We start from the raw sequence: 25626 nt of genomic DNA, 5'->3' as shown, positions 1-25626 counted from the left end.
TCCAAAATAAAACCATGTCTATTTCATAATGTCTTGCACATAATAACTATATTCCTATCAGAAATCACAACAGAATAAAAATTATACACGTTGATTTTAAATTGTTTAAAAAAAATGTTTTAACAAACCGTTTTTCTTGATCTTTCTGACAGGCATTTCCGACACTCCCTTCAGGCCTTCGCTCATTGGTAATCTCAGATAACGGTCCGGGTAAAGACACGCCCACTGGAGCATCAGGTCTCCTTATATACAACCCAGAGCCGTGGTTATCAACAAGCCGCCAAGGGCAACGTCAGACTTCAGCTGCTAAAACGCCCTTTACATTACCCGCTGCGCATTACCGTGGAACACGCTTGTGCGGAGTGCTTGGATAAAAAAGTGCGCACTACAAATATTAGTAAATAGAAGACAGCTTCCGTGATCTCCGTCTAATCTCTTGTGATTTTGGCAGAACAGAACAGAACAGAAGAGTTACCATGGAGTTGCCGGATATCCCTTTCCCTATCAGCTCTCCAGATGACTTCTACGACGACCCTTGCTTCAACACCAGCGACATGCAGTTCTTTGAGGACCTGGACCCGAGGCTCGTTCATCTGGGTCTCCTCAAGCCTGACGAACACCATCACAAAGAGGACGAGCACATCCGGGCACCGAGCGGGCACCACCAGGCCGGCAGGTGCCTCCTGTGGGCCTGCAAAGCCTGTAAGAGGAAGACCACCAATGCTGATCGCAGGAAAGCGGCTACCATGCGGGAAAGAAGGCGACTGAGTAAGGTGAACGACGCCTTCGAGACACTGAAGAGATGTACGTCCACTAACCCCAACCAGAGGCTGCCCAAAGTGGATATCCTGCGGAATGCCATCAGCTATATTGAATCTCTCCAAGGCCTGCTTCGTGGGGCCGGACAGGAGGACAACTATTACCCGGTGATGGATCACTATAGCGGGGACTCGGATGCATCCAGTCCCCGCTCCAACTGCTCAGACGGAATGGTAAGAAACTGAACTGTCAATAATTACACAAGAATTACGCACGAGTAATTAATTACTCATGAATATTTTGATCAAAATATGCGTTTGAATGTAATGTTTTGGTTGACACTTAACTGTTTTCAGTTTACTTATCGGTGTCATTGCTCTCTTATAGATGGATTTTAATGGCCCACCTTGTCCACCAAGACGGAGAAACAAGTATGATAGCACCTACTTCAACGAAATACCAAATGGTAAGTGTTATTTCCAAGTAATCAACACTCATAAACAGCTTGACAGCTACTGATTAGGATGAACAATTTGTCATTATTCCGGAGTCTAAAATGGAAAACAACTAGGCCTACACGGTAAATTTGGAGTATATTTGGCCAAGTAAATAAAACCATTAAATTATTAATAAACTACATTTTCGTTTTGCTATGATGTGGTCACTTTATATGACTTAATTCGATTAGATTTTATTGTCATAATGTTCAAACTAATAGTAAAACCCGACGCTTGTAATAAAAACCTCATATTAATTCTCATATTTTATTTCCAGATTCCAGAAACAAGAAAAACTCTGTTATTTCCAGTTTGGACTGCCTGTCAAGCATCGTGGAGCGCATCACCACGGATACCTCTGCCTGTCCCGCTGTTCAGGACGGTTCCGAGGGTAGCAGCCCCTGTTCTCCCGGGGATGGTTCCACAGCGAGTGAGACCGGAGCTCGCATCCCGTCCCCGATCAACTGCGTCCCCGCCTTGCGTGACCCAAACACCGTCTACCGGGTGTTGTGAAGTCGGGTCGGTGGACTGTATACAGTAACTGTACATTGCTCAAAACACAACTTTATTCCTTATGAGGAGAGAAAATGCCAAAGACTTGCCAAAGGTCGTTACAAGGCTACACACCAAAGAAGTTCCCATGCCGGCTTTGAAAGACAGTGTCCAATTTCTTAAAGAACCCTTGGTCTACATTGGATAATGTGTGTGTGTGTGTGTGAATGTGTGTGTGTGAATGTATTTATACTGTAGTAGGCCTATGCTATTCTAAGATAGTACAAGTCTGAATTCATATAAACGGGATACCATTCTATTTGTGATCAATATAATTTCATTGAGGGATTATGTGTAATATGATCATTTCCAGTTGGCAAGGCGGAAACGCCTGAGATAAATGAATCCGGAAGATGAGGACCATTTTGTATATGTGGAAATAAGAGCTGCTTTGCAAAAAAACAAAAAAAAAAAAAAAAACAACAACACACAGAAAGTGTATGTAATCATATTTAATGTTGCTCTTGGATTGACGTGTCAGACGTTTAACTTTATATTTATAATATCAAGAACGGAGTGAATCACATTTTAATAAATACATATTTATATATAGATTGCATTTTCTATCATTGATTTGCATGAACTATTTTACGAAATTACATCCCACTGTGCATGTAATATATTAGGCTTACTATTTCTAAAATCATTGATTTAACTTCATAATCATAGGCGACATCCTTTTGATACCGAAATAACAGTATTTGAACATCACATTATCAGTCATATTATCCATATTGTTCAAGAAGAAAATAACGCATTGATCAGCAGCAGGTAGCCCGGCTGTTAAGAGCGTTGGACCAGTAACTGAAAGATCGCTGGTTCAAACTCCGACATTGCAAAGAGACAAGGAGAAAAAGTAGCTCTGGATAAGAGCTTCTGCTAAATTATTTAAATGTAAAAAAATTAAACGAAAACTAACATATATTATTTTTGGCATTTTGAGAAGTTGCATATATTCAACAATTGTATTCGTTTTTATCGAATGCATGATGAATTATTGCAGGGTTGTTACTAACATTTATTTCGTCTTTGACATGTTTCGCTGATAGGTCTATATCGAATAAGCCTACTTAAAAAAGCCATTAGTATTTTTACCATGTCAGGGGTAATTACATCTATGTTTACGCTTTTACAAATAGCCATCTAGGTTTACGCTTTTACAATTAGCCATCTAGGTTTACGCTTTTACAAATAGCCATCTAGGTTTACGTTTACAAATTCTCATAGAGAAATGATCAATAGGCAACATATAGATTTAGGATATCTGGAATTATAGAAAAATATATATTATTTCAAAATAAAATATAGAAATCATGGAAGACTTGTAAACCCACCTGAGGTAGGCTACTTCACTTCACAAGAGTAGGCCCAGCCAAACTATAACGCGCGAAGCTAAAGTAAATAAGATGTATTTTATTGTGCTGCGAACAGTTAACACACAACAGCAACAGACACACATGAAGCGTCGCACTTTTTTTATTTACAAAAAAAAAAAAAGATCACGATGAGAACCTAACAGCAGTCCGGTGTGAGAGGACAGGACATGAGAAGAATGCGACTATGACAACATCATTCACATAATACGAAAGCAGACAGTAGGACATCCAGTGCAGCTTGTCGGTTCCATGCCGTTGGGTCTAGCCGGGTTCTGGATGGCTGTGGCGGGCAGAGGCAGAGTCAGTTGTCCCTGCCGGTACAGATGCGGGCAGCATGGCGGACGCACGCCGGTGCTGAGGCCTCTCGGGCGGGCAGTTTACTTTCTGCGGCGGGCTGCGGCTCCCTTCTTGCTGCTGCAATGCGCCAACAGTGCAAACACACGTCAGGGGTCCTGTTCTGTTATGTAGGTAATGCCCTCTAGTGTCAAGCATTGGCTTTAAACAGCACCCAATGCCATAGTCCCCTTGGTGAACCATAGTTAGTATTTATTATTTATTTCCATGTTTAGGCGAACATACCACGTGTAAATTAGAACATCCAGATAGACTATGGGCCAACATTAATTCTGAGGTCACATTATTACTACTGTGAGAGTAAATCATATTGAAAATAAGCCTATCATACAAGGAAAAATAAGTTATATTTGATTTGATTATTTGATCAAAATGTTGGACTACCTTTAAACTATCCTAGCTAGAGTGGCATGTTCAGTATGCTATTGTAAAACACACTGGATGTCATGTTCAGTATGCTATTGTAAAACACACTGGATGTCATGTTCAGTATGCTATCGTAAAACACAGTGGATGTCATGTTCAGTATGCTATTGTAAAACACACTGGATGTCATGTTCAGTATGCTATTGTCATGTTCAGTACGCTATTGTAAAACACAGTGGATGTCATTTTGACCAATGTTAGATAGTTTTAGTCACACATTTAGATTTAGTTGCCTGACCCATGCTGCATTACAATGTCAAGCCATGCCATACTTACCTCTGAGTTATATCAGATGGCAAACTATAGCTATTTAATGTATCCCATTGAGACAAACAAGGTCAGAGAGAGATTAATATACAGTAATATTGTAAGTAGCCTATTTGTCATCCTTGAAGAATGAAAGTTCTCCACAAATGACTCATCCACACAGACTCAGACAGACAGACAGACAGACAGACAGACAGACAGACGGCAAAGAAATTGAGGCAATAAATTAATGTGGGCTACAATGTTTAGTAGGCCAATGTTAAGTGCAATTAGTTCTCTTTTGATTCATCTTGAAGAATAATTGGGCCAAAAAAAGAGCAAGTGGTGAAACTGTCAACGCTTCACTTGTACTTCCAGTAGCTGGGTATGATGTGGTGAAAGTACTTCCTATTGACATATTATCTGTTGAGCCTCACTTCCTATTGACATATTATCTGTTGAGCCTCACTTCCTATTGACATATTATACTGTTGATCCTCACTTCCTATTGACATATTATACTGTTGATCCTCACTTCCTATTGACATATTATCCTGTTGAGCCTCACTTCCTATTGACATATTATACTGTTGATCCTCACTTCCTATTGACATATTATACTGTTGAGCCTCACTTCCTATTGACATATTATACTGTTGATCCTCACTTCCTATTGACATATTATACTGTTGATCCTCACTTCCTATTGACATATTATCCTGTTGAGCCTCACTTCCTATTGACATATTATCTGTTGAGCCTCACTTCCTATTGACATATTATCTGTTGAGCCTCACTTCCTATTGACATATTATACTGTTGAGTCTCACTTCCTATTGACATATTATACTGTTGAGTCTCACTTCCTATTGACATATTATCTGTTGAGCCTCACTTCCTATTGACATATAATGCTGTTGAGCCTCACTTCCTATTGACATATTATCTGTTGAGCCTCACTTCCTATTGACATATTATACTGTTGAGTCTCACTTCCTATTGACATATTATACTGTTGAGTCTCACTTCCTATTGACATATTATCTGTTGATCCTCACTTCCTATTGACATATTATCTGTTGAGCCTCACTTCCTATTGACATATAATGCTGTTGAGCCTCACTTCCTATTGACATATTATCTGTTGAGCCTCACTTCCTATTGACATATTATCTGTTGAGCCTCACTTCCTATTGACATATTATCTGTTGAGCCTCACTTCCTATTGACATATTATCTGTTGAGCCTCACTTCCTATTGACATATTATACTGTTGAGTCTCACTTCCTATTGACATATTATACTGTTGAGCCTCACTTCCTATTGACATATTATCTGTTGAGCCTCACTTCCTATTGACATATTATACTGTTGAGCCTCACTTCCTATTGACATATTATACTGTTGAGCCTCACTTCCTATTGACATATTATCTGTTGAGCCTCACTTCCTATTGACATATAATGCTGTTGATTCTCACTTCCTATTGACATATTATCTGTTGAGCCTCACTTCCTATTGACATATTATACTGTTGATCCTCACTTCCTATTGACATATTATCTGTTGAGCCTCACTTCCTATTGACATATTATACTGTTGAGCCTCACTTCCTATTGACATATTATCCTGTTGAGCCTCACTTCCTTTGTCTCTGAAGCAGCCCTTACAGTACACGGACAACAACAACGCAAAGCATGTGGACCAGAGCCATACTGTATAGAACTATGATTCTGATGTGGACCTTACAGTACTTCTCTCTGTTGCATCACATGATGATGATAATGTGATGGAACCGCCATAGGGAAATGTTGTTAAATACCTCTCCTCTGGTATGGTCGAAGGTAAGTCACTCATTATTGGCTAGTATTGTAAGCAACGTCACTTCAGTGTTTTGCAACGGCCTACCTTTTTTGCAAAAACAAAATGTCCGCCTTGTTAACCCTGTTCTAAGGACATTTTGTGTGCTTCTTAGTGGAACAGCCATGCCTTAGTGTTGCAGACGTGAGCCTTATGTGTTGACCAACACAACTATTTGTCAAGCTCTCTTCTAACTCAGACCAGAATTAAGATGTTATGACAAATCATTTCATTATTCGTTATATAGGAAATGCATCAGATCAGATTATCATGCTGTCTGTCTCTGAGGAGTAGTTTTGTCCCAAATGGCCCCCTATTCCCTATCGGCACCCTATTCCCTATGTAGTGCACTACTTTTGACCAGAACCCTATTGGGCCCTTGTCAAAAGTAGTGCACTATATAGGGAATGGGGTGCCGTTTTGGGACGCGACCACCAATGACTGGGAGAGGAAGGAATGCTGAGGGAGTGGGAGGCAGTACTTACTGTTTCTGCAGCTCATCAATACGATTTCTGAGAGAGATGACCTGAAAACAACACACAAGCGTGTTTAAACCAATCAGAAGCAGTTACCAGGGGGGGCCGTTACATTTGACCCCTGACCTCTGGGTCATTAGTGACACCTTTAAAGAGACAGCAGCAGTCCTGTTGCAACGACCTGTTGGGCTGAGGTGGGCAACCAAGAGCACTCTAACACACGTGTACCCACTACAGCACTAATGAATACTAGTGACTGGATCGGCTCAGTCAATGTCTTCACAGGTGTTGTAGTTGATCTGATGTCATTAAATCCCAGGAGGCTTCTGAGGGGAGGACGACTCAAAAATAATAATGGCCGGAACGGAGCGAATGGAATGGCATCAAACACATGGAAACCATGGAAACCATTTCAGCAGTTACCACGAGCCCGTCCTCCCCAATTAAGGTGCCACCAACCTCCTGTGCATTAAATATGAAGTCATATGTTGAATACAGGGGCCCTAAGGGGCAAAGTAGCTTTTTAAAAATGTAGTGACAGCCAAACTTGTAGCTTTCTTTTTGTATTGTTCCTGATCTCTTTCTGTCCATACAGGTTGTCAGCGTTGTGTGTTCTGCCTCTTGATGCTCCAGCTCAATGGGAGTACAAGGCAAACGGGACAGTACAAGGCAAACGGGACAATACAAGGCAAACGGGACAACACAAGGCAAACGGGACAGTACAAGGCAAACGGGACAGTACAAGGCAAACGGGACAACACAAGGCAAACGGGACAACAGAGAACACAAGAAAGGCAGTGGAGGAGGTCAGTGGCGAGGCTGCATCTCCACACAGCCTCAGCAAGAAGCTCTTACTCTCCGTGGGACGAAGAGAGGACCGACTGGAAGAGACCCTCAGACTGACACAGCAACACCCACTTATCTTCAGGCAGCAGCAAGCCACCCTGATCTGAAGCAGAGGGGTACTACAATTCCCAAGCAGCACCTGTTTAATTGACTTCAGGTCCCAATCTGAAATGACACCCTAGTCCTATATAGGGCACCACATTTGGCCTTTTGGCTCTTGCTAAAAGTGGTGCACTGTACATTTGAAGGGAATAAGGTGCCATTTTGGAGACACCAACTCATTCATTTTCACCTCACCCTCTGACTATTAACCTTTGACCTGTCCCCTTTCACCTGAGGGCAGACACTGCAGCCCCCCGTTGGGGTTTTGTTTTCCACTGTCCTTCTAAAGCATCCAGAGCCTGCAGACCCAGGACCTGTCTGTTGCAGACCCAGGACCTGTCTGTTGCAGACCCAGGACCTGTCTGTTGCAGACCCAGGACCTGTCTTTAGCAGACCCAGGACCTGTCTTTAGACCCTGCGCTCTTTAAGCCCTGGCTGCGGCTCTGTGGCTGCGACTGACCCAGGGCCTGTCCTTGGAGCATGTCTTTATTTACTACTCAATCGACTTAGCTCCTCCCCTCTCATACATAGTGTTGACCTGGAGGACATCAGAGCAGAAGGGGTTAAACCCCTTTGTCTCTATCTGGTGAATCTACCTACCACTGATGTAACTATAAGGGCCGGTTTACCAGACACAGATTAAGCCCAGTCCTAGCCTAAAAAGCAAGATCAATTGAGAATCTCCAGTTACATGTGTCCGGGAAACTGACCCTAAATTAGCCTGATCATCTTAGTAATAACTAGTTTTTTGCCTGAAACATGGTTTTCAACCGTCAGGTACTTCTTTACAGAATGAGAGGAAACGTTTACCCTCTGATTATAAATCAGTGGTCGATCAAAATAACTAAGAGCACAATAGCACAGATTTTTACACAAAAAGGGGCGGGAATATGCTTTGGTGAGTGCTCCTCTGTAGCTCCATTGGTAGAGCATGGCGCTTGTAACGCCAGGGTAGTGGGTTCGATCCCCGGGACCACCCATACGTAAAAATGTATGCGCACATGACTGTAAGTCGCTTTGGATAAAAGCGTCTGCTAAATGGCGTGTTATTGTTTCAAATGCTGATTGCTACTTTAATTTAAATTTACTTCATGAATTGACTAAATTCAAAATTGAATTGACCCCGATCCATTTAGATTATAATTATTATAATTATTATAACAATAACCCAGCGTTCTCCTGCCCAATGTTCCGGCACTGGGCAAATTTCAGGTCTGCTGAGCGCAAACCTGTGCAACTTCCAGGGCGCGTTTACTGTGAACACTGAGGCTGTACCCGCTTTAAGTTACAGTTTTAACAGTGGCCAAGTAGGCTACTGTGGCTATTTGATCATAATGTAGACCTACCAGAGTGTCCTACCATCAAAAACAATAGAGAAAATAGGTTCCATAACATTTTAACACGGAACTAGCTGTTCTATCATTTAACCTACAGTAGCAGCCAATGTGTGGTGTTCAACGTAGACCTACATTCCATGCAGTGGCGTGTGTTCATGGACGCCAAGGGAAGCTAGGCTTCCCCCAAATTAAAAAACGAACAAACAAAAAAACATAAACTAATTTATCTTTCATCTCTCTGTGTTTCATAATTTTCCTTCAATTCGAAATGTTGAAGTTGAAATGGTGCTTGAATAGTGGAGGCAGCTCCCGTTTTCTTTGCAACTTGCGGTAACTCTCTGTGGTTCAAAATCAATAGTTTAGAGGTCCGAAAATGTCGGAAACATTACCTTGCTTGACCATGCTGTAGGTCATGTAACTGTCTGTTACTGTACATGCAATATGCGTCGTGGACTTCTGCAGGACAGAGGTTGCTATCTGGTTTTGTGATGAAACAAAGGTGTGGTTGAATTTATTCTGCCACTGTCTTCTTATTGTCTCGGCCTTTAGGCCTATATATCAGGGTCGCAAGGCACATGAACTAATAGCAAACAACGCAATTATCACAACACATACAGTACAACACATACAGTACAACACATACAGTACAACACATACAGTACAACACATACAGTGTAGGTTGTAATAGGGCCATTCAGAAATGGTTTGTGAGATCGGTGTGGAAGAACTTGACTTGCCCGCACAGAGCCCTGACATCAACCCCATCGAACACCTTTGGGATGAATTGGAACGCCGACTGCGAGCCAGGCCTAATCGCCCAACATCAGTGCCCGACCTCACTAATTATCTTTTGGCTGAATGGAAGCAAGTCCCAGCAGCAATGTTCCAACATCTAGTGGAAAGCCTTCCCCAGAAGAGTAGAGGCTGTTATAGCAGCAAAGGGGGGACCAACTCCATATTAATGCCCATGATTTTGGAATGAGATGTTGGACGAGCAGGTGTCCACATACTTTTGGTATTGTAGTCTATGTAGCTACTACAGATTGCCCCTTTAAATTCTGTGGGGGGAAAAAAATCTAAAACATGTTGTTGTTGGACTTGATTGAAAAGTGAATTGACTCCAACCCTAATGTATAACAATGGTAATTTCGCATAGTATCTCTGTGGAAGAAGCGCATCGGATGTAAATGTAAAAATGTAAGCCCTCACCTCATACTTCTGCCTCTTGAGTTTCTCAATGTGTTCATACTTTTCAGACTCCAGTTGGTGCATCCATTCCCACAGATCCTTAGCCTTCTCCCTGCAAAGGGGCAAATGGTGAAGAGCAAAACATTAAGGAGGTTTGGTAAAAAAAACGGCACATTTCTGTGATATGAAAAATGACAATCGGCAATAGAGTATTCTCATAGTCGAGTGATGTCTCCAAGGAACCTCCTGGCTGCTCTACATCTATGCCAAACTGTTCAGGTTCACGCCCCCCTCCTTACTAACACAGAAACAAATATATTCACACTCCCACCGAAACTGATATCTTACTTCAGCTTGTCCTCGTTCAGATGGTCGATGTTGAGAGGCTTGCGTCTCTCCGCCAGGATCTTCTTCTTCTTCTCTCTCTCAGTCTGCTTCTTACCTCCTCTCTTAGTGTCAGCCTGGGGGGTGACAGAGCAACAGCAACAGGTTCAGAGACACAAATAGTCATTAGATGAAATGCGAAAGTTGTACTGTATCAGTAGTGCTCTACAGAGGAAAGATAGCCTGGCTACCCATCCAGAAAGAGCCTGGCTACCCATCCAGAAAGATAGCCTGGCTATCCATCCAGAAAGATAGCCTGGCTACCCATCCAGAAAGATAGCCTGGCTACCCATCTACATCACTCAGGCCCAACTCCACCCCCACTACTACATAGGAAAGATAGCCTGGTTACCCATCTACATCACTCAGGCCCAACTCCACCCCCACTACTACATAGGAAAGATAGCCTGGCTACCCATCTACATCACTCAGGCCCAACGCCGCCCCCACTACTACATAGGAAAGATAGCCTGGCTACCCATCTACATCACTCAGGCCCAACTCCACCCCCACTACTACATAGGAAAGATAGCCTGGCTACCCATCTACATCACTCAGGCCCAACTCCACCCCCACTACTACATAGGAAAGATAGCCTGGCTACCCATCTACATCACTCAGGCCCAACTCCGCCCCCACTACTACATAGGAAAGATAGCCTGGCTACCCATCTACATCACTCAGGCCCAACTCCACCCCCACTACTACATAGGAAAGATAGCCTGGCTACCCATCTACATCACTCAGGCCCAACTCCGCCCCCACTACTACATAGGAAAGATAGCCTGGCTACCCATTCACATCACTCAGGCCCAACTCCACGCCCACTAATGTTTCTTCTCCATGATGAGTCTGGATTGGCTTTCCTCCCCGACTCTTTGAGAAAGCGAACACGTTCTGACCGTTCTGATTGGTCCCGGAAACCGATGGGTTGGGCCAGAGCCGGCCTACACGAATCATGAATCACGTCATTTTGACGTCAGCACCATTGACTTATAGGATGGCAGGTTCAGACAGATGTATGGAGCGATCGATAGAACAACGGAATTCAATTCAGGATGAGAAATAGGGGGCCAATAGGAAATAGATCGCCATTTCAGATTTCGCCCAAGATCTGTGTTGAGCAAGAGGTTCAGAGCTACAGCTTGTAATTACACACAATCTGTAACTTGAATCATGTGATGTCTTTCTGTCATATTTTCAAATACTGTTATATGATGCGTATCATTTCATGGAACCAACCAGGACTAAAGCATCCGCTAAAAACCTTAAAAAGTGTTTCCAGAAGAGCAGGTTGGCTGTGATGCAGATAGGTCCATGTTTTGCAAAGTAGTGTGCTCTGTATGTAGGGAACAAGGTAGCACTCTATATGTAGGAAACAAGGTGGATTTTGAGAGGCCCTGGATCTGTGTTTAGCATAGTGCGTGGCGGTCACCTTACCTTCTGCAGTGAGCTGCTATAGCTGGAGCCCATGTTGGACAGAGCTGACTTCTTCTTAGCATCGTCATCAGCCTTCCTCTTTTGATCCATCTCCTCCTTCTTCAGCCTCTCCTCCTGTACAAGCAACCAGGACACCCACGTTTAAACCCCATGTTGGTAAAAAAAAAACAACTAAATGACATGTTGAGTGTCATGTGTTTGCTTGGGGAGTGTAGGCTACAGACCTCACGTCTGGCCTGGCGTTCCTTGTCCTTCTCAGTGCGTACCCTCTGGATCTCGGCCCTCTCTGACCTACGTTTCTCCTGAGAGGAGAGGACAAACCACATACACAGTTGTTTACAGGTCTGCCACCAGAAGGCATGGTTTACTGTAACCTTGTTGCTTGGGCTAAGGGATAGGTTGTTTACAGGTCTGCCACCAGAAAACATGGTTTACTGTATTAGTTTGGGCTCCATTCCTCAAGTCAAATATAGTTTCTACTCCTGTATTACACCTGGTTCTACCAGGGTTGGGGTCAACTCCATTTCAATTCCAGTCAATTCAGAAACCAGAAACCAAATTCCGACTCAAATTCCAAATGTTCCTCATTGAAAAGAATTGAAGAGAATTGTAATTGTAATTGCAGAGTACTTCCTGTTGACCCCAACCCTGGTTGACCCCAACCCTGGTATTTACACCTATATTTACAGCAGTAAATGCCAGGTAATAATAGCTCACAATTCTGGACTTGAGGGCAATAAGCTCCTCCTCCTCCTTCTTCCTGTTCTCAAAGTGGACGTCGATCAGCCCCTGCAGCTCAACCAGGTCTTTGTTCTGACGCTTCTTATGGAGGTCCTGTTAGAACCACAACGTTAGAGAAAGATTATCTCCAGTTTAGTATCACTGTACCAGACCTAAACGGCTGCTTTCTTGGCCAGGGATCACTTGAAAAAAAAAAAGATGTTTTAGTTCAAGAAACAAGATTAAGGAGAAACGATTTAAAGTGCACTTACGTCAAAGTCCACCTTCTCGCCATCAGGGACCTTAGGGACTCTATGGAATGTCAAAAGATGCCACGTAAGTAGTGTCTAACGCTTTAGGACAACACAGCAATATTTACTGGGTTCTGGCGCTACCACTATTGGTTATGTCCCTATAAAACATTTAGCATACAAGCTACAGGGTTACAAACACATGGACGCCAGGGTTCCGGACTTCCGGGTCAATTCCATTTTCAATTCAGTCAATTCCCCAAGTAAACTAAAATTCCAAGCAATTTCAATTCGTTCAATTCCTCCTTCCCTTGCTTTTCAATTAGGACAATTAGAATTGGAATTTCAGTTTACTTCCTGAATTGACTGAATTGACCCCGACCCTGATGGACACACATACACAGCTTAAACTGGTTGGTTTGACATGAATGTTGGATACTCACTTGAACTTGGGCTTCTCCTCTGTTCAGTAAGAACATCGTAAAGGGGGAAGAATATATTACAGCGTTAGAGATATCACATACAGCAGATAGACAGTGACAAGGGATCTCAAGCAACAGACCGAAATGGGGGGCTCAGTTAATCAAGGGGACATATCCGTGTCGAACACACTTCGTGTTACGTCTTTGGGCTGCAGTTTCAGGCTACTTTTAACTTATAAAATAATAACACATTATTATTATTATTGTAGGAAAGTAAACCGTTTGTAGGTCTTACTTTCAAATGCACAATGTTAATTTGGTATGTGTTAGTGAAATAAAGTTGTCTAACGTATAATAACAGACATGATTATAAGGATAAGTAGGACAAGAGCAATATCTTACTATTTACTGTGTAGAATCTCTATGCTATTTATGAGTTCAATTATTTTCTAAAACCTAGAGAGAAAATTGCAACTAACTACTGAATTAGACTCTTTCTACAATCCAAGACTGAATTCTGTACTTGGATGATACATGTTAATTCTATTCCAAAAGTCAAGTTGGTGGTAGAAATACATATAATTAAGTCAGAAATTACAATGAATCGTCAATAAGTACCGAAACATCTTTTGACATTGTGATTAGATTTTCGGCTTGACCTTCACACTCAAACAGGTAGAAAAACACAAGCAAAGCAACAGAGAAGTACAAACTACCATCTTGTTCTCCCTCCTCCGCTGATTTGGCAGAAATGTCGTGCAGAAAGAGAAGCAGACAGAGCAGACATGAACATAGGAGTCACTGCAGCGTTTCATATCCCTTCACCCTGTTCTCACGCTGTCACAACAAGTCTGTTTGCTGACACTTCTGATATAGGCCACTCAGGCTGTAGTTTCGCGTGAATAGACTATTCACGCGAGATTTGGTTCTTGGTTCCGATATTTACTCAGGCCTTGACTTTCATTAATTTGTTGGGAGTATGGGGGGGAGATATTTTAACAGGAGAAAAGATTTGGGCAGTATTTTGCTGCTGGAGCACATGGACACATGGACAGCGTCTCTTTCTCCAGTCTTGAGATACCACAAACCTCCTGAACGGAGAGAGGAGACTGACACAGTGCAGTCTGTCCAATCAGAAGTACACATACAATTTAAGAACTTGAATACACATACCTTCCTCTTCATAGGCCTCTGCATGCAGCAAGCGTCCAAAGCGAGAGCAGAATAGATATCAGGATCAGTGATATATACTGTACATAAGCTGTCGGTGCCTGCTGGGGTTGGAAAATTCTGGACACTTCCGGAAATCTTCCAATGGGATTTCTTTAAAAAACCTGGAAACTTTGTGAAAGTTTCCAGAAGTTTGCAACCCTGGTGCCTGCTAGCACATTTACTGCACATTCAGTTTCCTACGCACAGCTTTGCAGAGCATTCATTCACCCAAATTGAGGTGTTTATGGACAGTGCAATACATCATAAATTAGAGTAAATGTGGCAAGAAGTACAGTTCAAGAAAACAGGTGAATATGAATATTGATTATAATAATATATAATTGATATACAGTATAACATTAAATAACACCCCAATGTGAGAGCTAAAAAGTTCTTAACGGTCATCAACGTTCTACACAATTCCTTTATCATTCCTTTATAGTCTTGTAAAATAAGCTTTTCATACAAGATCTCAAAAGGGGCAAAGAAAGATCCTTTACATGAAGAAACGTCATCCTTCATCCACGCCATTATGGTAATGACAAGCCCAGTACAATGAGCATTATGGAGTGGGGGACTACTTCCTGAACATCATCTCTGTCATGGTGAAATGAGGATGATTTAGGAAGAGCAACAGAGCTGGATGAAAAGAAGACCTTAATCCACATAAAGTCATCAGGTTATTTTGGAGCAGGATTGAAAGATAATAATCAGGTTACTTTGGAGCAGGATTAAAATATAATAATCAGGTTACTTTGGAGCAGGATTAAAATATAATAATCAGGTTACTTTGGAGCAGGATTAAAATATAATAATCAGGTTATTTTGGAGCAGGATTAAAATATAATAATCAGGTTACTTTGGAGCAGGATTAAAATATAATAATCAGGTTACTTTGGAGCAGGATTAAAATATAATAATCAGGTTACTTTGGAGCAGGATTAAATATAATAATCAGTTATAATCAGATAGCAGCTCCCAGTGAGGTGATACAGTAACTATGGAAGATAGCAGCTCCCAGTGAGGTGATACAGTAACTATGGAAGATAGCAGCTCCCAGTGAGGTGATACAGTAACTATGGAAGATAGCAGCTCCCAGTGAGGTGAAACAGTAACTATGGAAGAGAGCAGCTCCCAGTGAGGTGATACAGTAACTATGGAAGAGAGCAGCTCCCAGTGAGGTGATACAGTAACTATGGAAGAGAGCAGCTCCCAGTGAGGTGATACAGTAACTATGGAAGAGAGCAGCTCCCAGTGAGGTGATACAGTAACTATGGAAGAGAGCAGCTCCCAGTGAGGTGATACAGTAACCATGGAAGAGAGCAGCTCCCAGTGAGGTGATACAGTAACTATGGAAGATAGCAGCTCCCAGTGAGGTGATACAGTAACCATGGAAGAGAGCAGCTCCCAGTGAGGTGATACAGTAACTAAGGAAGAGAGCAGCTCCCAGTGAGGTGATACAGTAACTATGGAAGAGAGCAGCTCCCAGTGAGGTGATACAGTAACTATGGAAGAGAGCAGCTCCCAGTGAGGTGATACAGTAACTATGGAAGATAGCAGTCATTGGTTTAGCTTTAGTTACTAGCACCCTTACTAGCTTAGTAGAATATACTCATGTAGGACTATAGCATCTATTAGTCTACTAGCACAATGCATCTGCAGCATCTAACGTCACATTCCTCATTGACCTCTAGCCCCCTACCACCGTCTAGGTACAGGTCAGATCTCCACGTGCAGAGGGGCTAGGGCCTAGGGGTGGATGTGGGATGGATCATGATCAGTGATATTAAAGAAGCATTTTGAGAGGAAGCAGCGAAAGCCACTCAGTAAGTAAGAGGGGTGCTTTGAGAAAGTACATGAACAGGTACTGTAGCTATAACTAATACACATACTAGACTATGCATATACAGTACTAATACACATACTAGACTATGGATATACAGTACTAATATACATACTAGACTATGCATATACAGTACTAATATACATACTAGACTATGCATATACAGTACTAATACACATACTAGACTATGGATATACAGTACTTATATACATACTAGACTATGGATATACAGTACTAATATACATACTAGACTATGGATATACAGTACTAATATACATACTAGACTATGGATATATAGTACTAATATACATACTAGACTATGGATATACAGTACTAATATACATACTAGACTATGGATATATAGTACTAATATACATACTAGACTATGCATATACAGTACTAATATACATACTAGACTATGGATATACAGTACTAATATACATACTAGACTATGGATATACAGTACTAATATACATACTAGACTATGGATATACAGTACTAATATACATACTAGACTATGCATATACAGTACTAATATACATACTACACTATGGATATACAGTACTAATATACATACTAGACTATGGATATACAGTACTAATATACATACTAGACTATGGATATACAGTACTAATATACATACTAGACTATGGATATACAGTACTAATATACATACTAGACTATGCATATACAGTACTAATACACATACTAGACTATGCATATACAGTACTAATATACATACTAGACTATGCATATACAGTACTAATACACATACTAGACTATGGATATACAGTACTAATATACATACTAGACTATGCATATACAGTACTAATACACATACTAGACTATGGATATATAGTACTAATATACATACTAGACTATGGATATACAGTACTAATATACATACTAGACTATGGATATACAGTACTAATACACAAACTAGACTATGCATATACAGTACTAATATACAGACTAGACTATGCATATACAGTACTAATATACATACTAGACTATGCATATACAGTACTAATACACATACTAGACTATGGATATACAGTACTAATATACATACTAGACTATGCATATACAGTACTAATATACATACTAGACTATGCATATACAGTACTAATATACATACTAGACTATGCATATACAGTACTAATATACATACTAGACTATGGATATACAGTACTAATATACATACTAGACTATGGATACACAGTACTAATATACATACTAGACTATGGATATACAGTACTAATATACATACTAGACTATGGATATACAGTACTAATATACATACTAGACTATGGATATACAGTACTAATATACATACTAGACTATGGATATACAGTACTAATACACATACTAGACTATGCATATACAGTACGTAGACCAGGGGTGTCAAACTCATTTTGCCCCGGGGGCCATGTTCAGTATCCCCCCCAGGTTCTCAAACCACTCCCATTGAATCAGCTCACAGGGGATCCGGCCCGCGGGTCGTATGTTTGACACCCCTGATGTAGACGATAGAGGTATGCTTTCTTCATAGCGGGCAGTTATGAAGAGGAAGTACCTCCAACAGCTCAACAGTTAACATTAGTGCTTTAGGGTTCGAGGTGGGGGGGGGGGGGGGGGGGGGGGGGTTACTATCAGGAGGGACTATATACTGTATTAGTGGGTCTCATCTACGTCTACCTGGGGACAGGTGTGGTTGCACATGGGAAGGAAGAACGAATATCCTACGCCACATACCTTCCTCCTCTACCACCTGCTCCTCCTCCTCAGGCTCAGGCTCGGGTTCTGCCTCCTCCTCTGGGGCTGCCTCTGGGGCTACCTCTACCTCTACTACCTCTTCCTGGGCTAAGGCAGAGCACGCAGCATGCAGCGAGAAACCAGGAGGAGGAAGGGGGGGGTTCGGAGAGAGAGAGGGGTTAGAGGTTTGTTTATGGACGCGTGAAGGAGGAGAGAGAATCGGTTAGTTTATAGGACGAAATGAGATTGCTTCAGTTAAAGGAGGAGGGATGCGAGAAGAGAGGAGAGGGACAGTACTGTCCTGCTGGAGTGGGTGCAGCGAGCAGTGATGCTGAGAAGAACAGAAAGGGGGAGGAGAGAAGAGAAGAGAGGAGAGGGACAGTACTGTCCTGCTGGAGTGGGTGCAGCTGATGCTGAGAAGAACAGAAACAGAGGGAGGAGAGAAGAGAAGAGAGGAGAGGGACAGTACTGTCCTGCTGGAGTGGGTGCAGCGAGCAGTGATGCTGAGAAGAACAGAAAGGGGGAGAGGAGAGAAGAGAGGAGAGGGACAGTACTGTCCTGCTGGAGTGGGTGCAGCGAGCAGTGATGCTGAGAAGAACAGAAAGGGGGAGGAGAGAAGAGAAGAGAGGAGAGGGACAGTACTGTCCTGCTGGAGTGGGTGCAGCGAGCAGCGATGCTGAGAAGAACAGAAAGGGGGAGGAGAGAAGAGAGAAGGATGGAGAACGATGGGTAGATTGAGAAGGAGTGACATGATAGGTTATGAATGATTGATGGTTTTCTGCATACCGGAGATACCTGAGGTTGAAAACGTGTCATATGCCAAAGAATTTGGAATTCCTTATTGCCCAATCACATTTTTCCTTATTCTCTGAGTTGTTGAAAATCACTAAAAAGCCACTAAGTAAGAACTGTCACCCTTTAAGAAGTGTTTGACAAGCAGTTTGACAAATCAAACGTGATTAAGCACAGGTAAAGCAAACCTGATTATGATAAATGATAAGCAAGCAGGCATTTTGTGAGAAAATGCACAAACGCTTGATCAACAATGACAGACTTTATTATCTAGGGAATTCAGTTGATCACCGGACAAACAACGCAAGAGGTTTTCAATTCCACGTGACCAACTGGTACACAAGGCTCACCCACACAGGGAAGGCAGTAGGGGGTGTCATTATGTGGGGCTGGATACTGGAATGTGCTTACTAAGGTATCACAGAGAAGCAGAGCGCACCACTGAATGGCTAGAAGGTAAAAAAGCTTGCTTTGTTGTGTGAAAACAGATGTATATTGAGTCTGATTTCACACAAAGCTAGCTAGCTTTCCAGCTAAGTTAAGATTTTATGAGCTCCACATTACAGATATTTGAGGGTAAGTAAAAGCGCGTGTTAATTACTAATAATATATTGAGTCACACAAATAATCTATTAAAAAAACTCGCAAAGCAGGCGTTGTCAAACACATTTCAGATTAATGGTAAGAGTCGACAGATTAGTAATAGTGGAAAAGGCGTAGAAACCAAACTGTCTGTTGTTGTTTTTTTTTTTTACCTTCCTCGTCTTCAGTTTCCGCAAAATAAGTATGATGAAACAAAAACACAAGTCATTTCTTAGTTCATAAATTGGTCCAATCCTTTATAAGAGTCTACAGCCATGTCTCAGGTCAAGTCAGAATCACGCTGATCATACATACACGCTGATCATACATACTGGACAGGACAGTATACCATAATCTAGGGCTGTATCCAGTCTAGGAGGACAGGACAGTATACCATAATCTAGGGATGTATCCAGTCTAGGAGGACAGGACAGTATACCGTCATCTAGGGCTGTATCCAGTCTAGGAGGACAGGACAGTATACCGTCATCTAGGGCTGTATCCAGTCTAGGAGGACAGGACAGTATACCCAGTCTAGACAACAGTCAACATCTAGGGCTGTATCCAGTCTAGGAGGACAGTATACAACTAGGTTTCGTTAAGGACAGAGTATACCAACATCTAGGGCTGTATCCAGTCTAGGAGGACAGGACAGTATACCATAATCTAGGGATGTATCCAGTCTAGGAGGACAGGACAGTATACCGTCATCTAGGGCTGTATCCAGTCTAGGAGGACAGGACAGTATACCAACATCTAGGGCTGTATCCAGTCTAGGAGGACAGGACAGTATACCATCATCTAGGGCTGTATCCAGTCTAGGAGGACAGACTATCGGCTGTATCCAGTCTTGGAGGACAGTATACCATCATCTAGGGCTGTATCCAGTCTAGGAGGACAGGACAGTATACTATCATCTAGGGCTGTATCCAGTCTAGGAGGACAGTATACTATAATCTAGGACTGTATCCAGTCTAGGAGGACAGTATACCAGTTTATGATTTTAAGACATACTTTCAGGATGAGAATGACGAAATGGCAAGAGACAATTGTCTAACATCAAAGGTAAAATACATTTGCTAGAATGAAATGCTGACCAATCGGCCTGTGTTGCAGACCGCATTGCCTGAAAATATGTACTTGAAACTCAAAGCGAATCATTACATCACATTCAAAAGAACACATTTTGATAACATAGACATTATCTTTCAACGAGTCAAGCCAAACCTGTACAGAAATAGACAGACTTTAACCCTTTTAGAAGGTTAAAAGAAAAGTACTGATATACAGTGTAAAAGTAAGGAAGAGTTCAGGCTTAACAACGGTGTTATTAAATTATTATAAACTAAACATAGAGTTGAGGACAGACTGGTTGAGAATATAAATAATATGTCTGTTCTTCATGAATCCAGTTGGGGGAGACTCAGCTCTAGGAATAAAGGATGCTGCAATACAGAAGACTTCAGCTCCACCTTGTTTAAATGTGGAGACACACGTCACTGATCATTAAAGTAATAGTATATTTTAATAGTTATTGTTACACTTACCCTCGATCTGATCACTGAAAAATTAAAAACAGCACACGGTTAGCATCAATAGGCCCATTTCACTTAGTGTTATAAAGGGCCAACAACTCTCTGCGGTAATTTAAATCTCCATTCCGACATCAATTATTTGAAACATTTTAATGTTACCGCAAAATAAACCTCATGTGCCTATCCTGTTTCACTCCAATTACAAGTATTTACCAACAAGATACTAGAGGTCAGGTAGTAAATGTCACAGTCCCACTGATAGCACACCAAAATGCAAATATATTTATTTAGTCCCACTTGTAAATAATTCGGTAGCTAATGGGCCTGACAAGGAAATGAAATCCTGAATCATAAAATGGGAATACTTACACTTCCTCAGTGTCAGACATGGTGACAGTGGACCCACACCTGGAAGAAAGGTAGGGAAGATACTTTTACAGGTTTTTATTTTGTTATTGTAGGATAGAGAGAGAGGCGTTTCAAGAGCAGCTTGTGCATTGCACATGTCATCTGGTGTTCCTGGAAGGTATGCAATATCTAAAATATTCCCTTTGGTCAAATCTGGCTACTATATTTAGGCGCATGTAGCCAATGCTACGTCATACAACATGTATGGGGTTATCAAATACTCTGTGAGCTACTTAAAAAGTGATGTAGGCTAGTGTTCATTACGGGGTGACCCTAAAGGGAAATGTGATGTAGTCTAGTGTTCATTACGGGGACCCTAAAGGGAAATGTGATGTAGTCTAGTGTTCATTACGGTGGCCCTAAAGGGAAGAAGTACACTTTTTTTTGTTCTTCTCACCAATGTGTCGGAGGAAACACAGTCCAGCTGGTGACCGAAGTCAGCTTGCAGGCGCCTGGCCTGCCACAAGGAGTCGCTAGAGCGCGATGAGCCAAGTAAAGCCCCCCGGCAAAACCCTCCCCTAACCCGGACGACGCTAGGCCAATTGTGCGCCGCCTCATGGGTCTCCCGGTCACGGCCGGCTGTGACACAGCCCGGGATCGAACCCGGGGTTGTAGTGATGCCTCAAGCACTGCGATGCAGTGCCTTAGACCCCTGCGCCACTCGGAAGGCCCCTTCCAACAACTTTTGATATTATTTGTAGGTCACTTTCCAAAGGTGCACTGAAAGGACAACTTAGTATGATCTAGTACACACGACTAGCAAACATACCTCCTCCTCCGCCTTCGTATCTTTGAAGCCTATACATGGAAGAACTCTCGTTTCTAATCCTTCGGATATATATATAAAGTGTCCTAAGGGGGTTCTTTCACACCTAGTGGTCCAGCACAGCTGAAGATGTCTTTCAGGCTTAGTCCATCAGGATCGTATTACCCAGCCTCAGCTGAGACCTTCTCTGTCTACATAGCTCCCTAATCCCCCTCTCCTCTCCTCCATATCTGGGCATCATGGTCATTCATCACAACAAAGAAGGAATGAGTGATGATGGTAAAGAGAAATCTGAGGATCCTTCCTGATTTGTTAGGTTAGAAAAGACAATTCTGATGACCCTTTGTGGTCGGTTTGGTTAACTTGTGATATAAAAGACTGGTTGATGAGGATGAACATCCACCAGACAAACACTAAAACAATAGAAAAACATTTAGTTGAAAATCTATCCTTTGTTTATAAGGAACATTTTTTTTTTTAAATACTGTATGTACATATGAGAAAATGGAGTGTGTGCGTGTGTGTGGCGTGCACGTATGTGCATGTGTATGTGTGTTCGTGCCCGTGTGTACGTGCACCCGTCTGAAGACTTCCTTGGGTTGTGTGAGAAGCCTGAGAAGGTTACAGAGTATTGGGGGATACCACAGGGGTGTCCAGTATTACCCTTTAGCATTTAGCTGTACTCCCAGCAGGCATTGTGACTGTCAACGTATTATCAGCTGTTCACCACTGAGCCGCCATTGTCATTGCTAATACTGGCACGGTGCTGCGGTACAATTAAGGGGAGCAGTTTGTAAATCCTTTGGTTGGAGAGAACAACGCCTGGGGAGTTTAGGAGATTATGGTCTGGCAACAGGACAATGAGACAATGGATGTAACCAGTGACCCATAACACTCAGTGTATAGAACACCCAGTCCAGCTGTATCGCCATAGCTGTTTTAACTGATAGAATGCACTGTACTGTTCTATAGCAATGGTAAAATGACTATCTCACATCTTTAACCATGAAATGCTTTGAAAGGCTTTTTCATGGCTCACGTCAACATCATCATACCAGACACCCTGGACCCACTCCAATTCGCACACCGCCCCAACAGATCCACAGACGACACAATCTCTATTGCACTCCACACTGCCCTCTCCCACCTGGACAAGAGGAACACCTAGGTGAGAATGCTGTTCATTTGACTACAGCTCAGCGTTCAACACCATAGTGCCAACAAAGCTCATCACTAAGCTAAGGACCCTGGGACTAAACACCTCCCTCTGCAACTGGATCCTGGACTTCCTGACGGGCCGCCCCCAGGTGGTAAGGATAGGCAACAACACATCTGCCACGCTGATCCTCAACACGGGGGCCCCTCAGGGGTGCATGCTTAGTCCCCTCCTGTACTCCCTGTTCACCCACAGCTGCGTGGCCAAGCACGACTCCAACACCATCATTAAGTTTGCTGACGACACAACAGAGGTTGGCCTGATCACCGACGACGATGAGACAGCCTATAGGGAGGTCAGAGACCTGGCAGTGTGGTGCCAGGACAACAACCTCTCCCTAAATGTCAGCAAGACAAAGGAGCTGATCGTGGACTACAGGGCCGAGCACGCCCCCATCCACATCGACGGGGCTGTAGTGGAGCGGGTTGAGAGCTTCAAGTTCCTCGGTGTCCACATCACTAAGGAATTATCATGGTCCACACACACTGCTAAATAGTTAGTTAAATAGCTACCTGGACTATCTGCATTGACCCTTTTGGCACTAACTCTTTTGACTCATCAGACAAGTTGCTGTTACTGTTTATTATCTATCCTGTTGCCTTGTTACTTTATCCCTGAGTATATATGTACATATCAACCTCGATTACCTCGTACCCCTGCACATGGACTCGGTACTGGTACCCCGTGTATATAGCCAAGTTATTACCTCGTACCCCTGTACATGGACTCGGTACTGGTACCCCTTATACTGTATATAGCCAAGTTATTACCTCGTACCCCTGCACATGGACTCGGTACTGTTACCCAGTGCATATAGCCAAGTTATTACCTCGTACCCCTGCACATGGACTTGGTACTGTTACTCAGTGTATATAGCCAAGTTATTACCTCGTACCCCTGCACATGGACTCAGTACTGGTACCCCGTGTATATAGCCAAGTTATCGTTACTCGTTGTGTATTTATTCTTTGTGTTATTACTTTTCTGTTATTTCTCTTTTTTCTCTCTACATTGTAGAGCCGGTAAGTAAAGCATTTCACTGTTAGTCTACACCTGTTGTTCACGAATCAAGTGACAAATACAGTTTGATTTGATTTAGCATCCAGGGATTGTCCACGAAAGTTTTCAATTACACAAAACACACATAAAACACCTTGAAAACAAGTATTGTATTTATCTCTCTGTATCTAGAAAAGCATTGATTCAATCTATTTTCCCTTTTGGTCAATTTACCGTTGTCTAATGAAAATTGTTGTCTTAGAAACCACATACAACCAAACTCCAAACACGAGAAACTTATCTATTTCAGTTTTCCAGACTGTTTACAGTGCTGCACGTAAACTTAGAGAGTAAACTTAGAGATGTTTGACATGTTTTGCAATCGTGAGACGTGTCCCACAGTCCAACATCCGGGCTCAGGTGTCCCCTGCAGTCTGGCTAGAGCAGCTTAGATTACAACCAGCAGTTCGTTTCAGTTCCATAGGTTAGCAGGCTATAGATTCTCCTATCGTAAATCTACTGTGACATTGGGAGAGACCACGTCTTCTTCCTGGACTGGTAAATCACTGTCTCTTTCTCCATCTCTGTCTGTCTCTCTGTATCAGTGACACCTACCTGGCCAATAATATTAACAAACCCTCTATAACGACAGGAATTTACTCTAAACACAGGAATCAATCACTCTTAAAAGGGGAAATGTTGTGTTCCTCCAACCGTTGTCTATCTTTCTTGATTTCTTACCTCAGAAGAGTTGAAAGAAGTGAGACTCCCTGGCGATGGGGAGACAGGCTGTAAGGGTTCTGCAAACTCTTCTCAGTGAATAAGTCCTTGTGTTATAGTGATATTTGATCTTCTGAAGCTGCCCATTGGCTGGGGTCTGACAGTGTGAGGTAGGGGAGCTGAGGGGGGCCTGCGGCATCTTAACACCCGGCCCCTCAATAAGGAGATGAATGAAGGTTTGGGGGGGGATAAGAGAAGGAGTGGGGTTCTGGTTCTGGAAAGGAGCAGCTGAGATGTGCCTGGTGCTATATTTGTCGTGAGCAGAAGCAGAACTGATCTGAGCGGGGGATAGGGTGTGTACAAGTAATGACGATCCTATTGAGCATAACCTGCTGGAGTTCGGAGGGTTACACGTCAGCGGCTTGGAATGTGGACAATGTCCCCTGTGTGTTCTACCAGCAGGAATACAGCTCACACTCAGTCAGTCAGTCAGTCAGTCAGTCAGTCAGTCCAGTCCGTCAGTCAGTCCGTCAGTCAGTCAGTCAGTCAGTCAGTCCATCAG

The 25626-nt window shown here is 42.5% G+C and overlaps 2 protein-coding genes across 11 annotated transcripts; one reads left to right on the top strand and one right to left on the bottom strand.

Moving 5' to 3' along the window:
• The first annotated feature begins 256 nt into the window (after window positions 1-256).
• Window positions 257-2360, top strand: LOC121583041 (myoblast determination protein 1 homolog 1). Its single transcript, XM_041899258.2, has 3 exons — window positions 257-992; window positions 1147-1225; window positions 1534-2360. The coding sequence occupies exons 1-3, from the start codon at window positions 477-479 to the stop codon at window positions 1767-1769; spliced, it is 831 nt and encodes a 276-aa protein (XP_041755192.1). The 5' UTR covers window positions 257-476; the 3' UTR covers window positions 1770-2360.
• Window positions 2361-3268: 908 nt separating this feature from the next.
• Window positions 3269-25231, bottom strand: LOC121583039 (troponin T, fast skeletal muscle isoforms). 10 transcript variants are annotated; one of them, XM_041899248.2, is made up of 16 exons: window positions 25086-25231; window positions 21325-21363; window positions 20968-20981; window positions 19594-19602; window positions 18047-18154; window positions 14410-14427; window positions 13953-13973; window positions 13258-13276; window positions 12836-12875; window positions 12561-12677; window positions 12068-12145; window positions 11844-11957; window positions 10368-10480; window positions 10041-10131; window positions 6556-6596; window positions 3269-3598 (listed from the first exon to the last, which is right to left on the bottom strand). In XM_041899248.2, the coding sequence occupies exons 2-16, from the start codon at window positions 21342-21344 to the stop codon at window positions 3562-3564; spliced, it is 840 nt and encodes a 279-aa protein (XP_041755182.1). In that variant the 5' UTR covers window positions 21345-21363; window positions 25086-25231; the 3' UTR covers window positions 3269-3561. The 10 variants fall into 10 exon arrangements, with proteins under 10 accessions (XP_041755182.1, XP_041755184.1, XP_041755183.1 ...); XM_041899250.2 differs by lacking the exon at window positions 13953-13973; XM_041899249.2 differs by lacking the exon at window positions 19594-19602.
• Window positions 25232-25626: the final 395 nt, after the last annotated feature.

Source organism: Coregonus clupeaformis, unplaced genomic scaffold, assembly GCF_020615455.1.
Source record: "Coregonus clupeaformis isolate EN_2021a unplaced genomic scaffold, ASM2061545v1 scaf1397, whole genome shotgun sequence".
Classification (NCBI taxonomy): domain Eukaryota; kingdom Metazoa; phylum Chordata; class Actinopteri; order Salmoniformes; family Salmonidae; genus Coregonus; species Coregonus clupeaformis.
This window is presented reverse-complemented; position numbering and strand designations above follow the sequence as displayed.

Bases quoted from the DNA above. Each gene is read 5' to 3' on its own strand.
- LOC121583041 (XM_041899258.2), top strand. From the start codon at position 477: ATGGAGTTGCCGGATATCCCTTTCCCTATCAGCTCTCCAGATGACTTC. The intron at 993-1,146 runs GTAAGAAACTGA...GCTCTCTTATAG, and splicing joins CCAACTGCTCAGACGGAATG to ATGGATTTTAATGGCCCACC. The intron at 1,226-1,533 runs GTAAGTGTTATT...TTTTATTTCCAG, and splicing joins CTTCAACGAAATACCAAATG to ATTCCAGAAACAAGAAAAAC.
- LOC121583039 (XM_041899248.2), bottom strand. From the start codon at position 21,344: ATGTCTGACACTGAGGAAGT. The intron at 12,678-12,835 runs GTAAGTGCACTT...TGGTTCTAACAG, and splicing joins GCGAGAAGGTGGACTTTGAC to GACCTCCATAAGAAGCGTCA. The intron at 12,146-12,560 runs GTGAGCTATTAT...CTCTCCTCTCAG, and splicing joins TTGCCCTCAAGTCCAGAATT to GAGAAACGTAGGTCAGAGAG.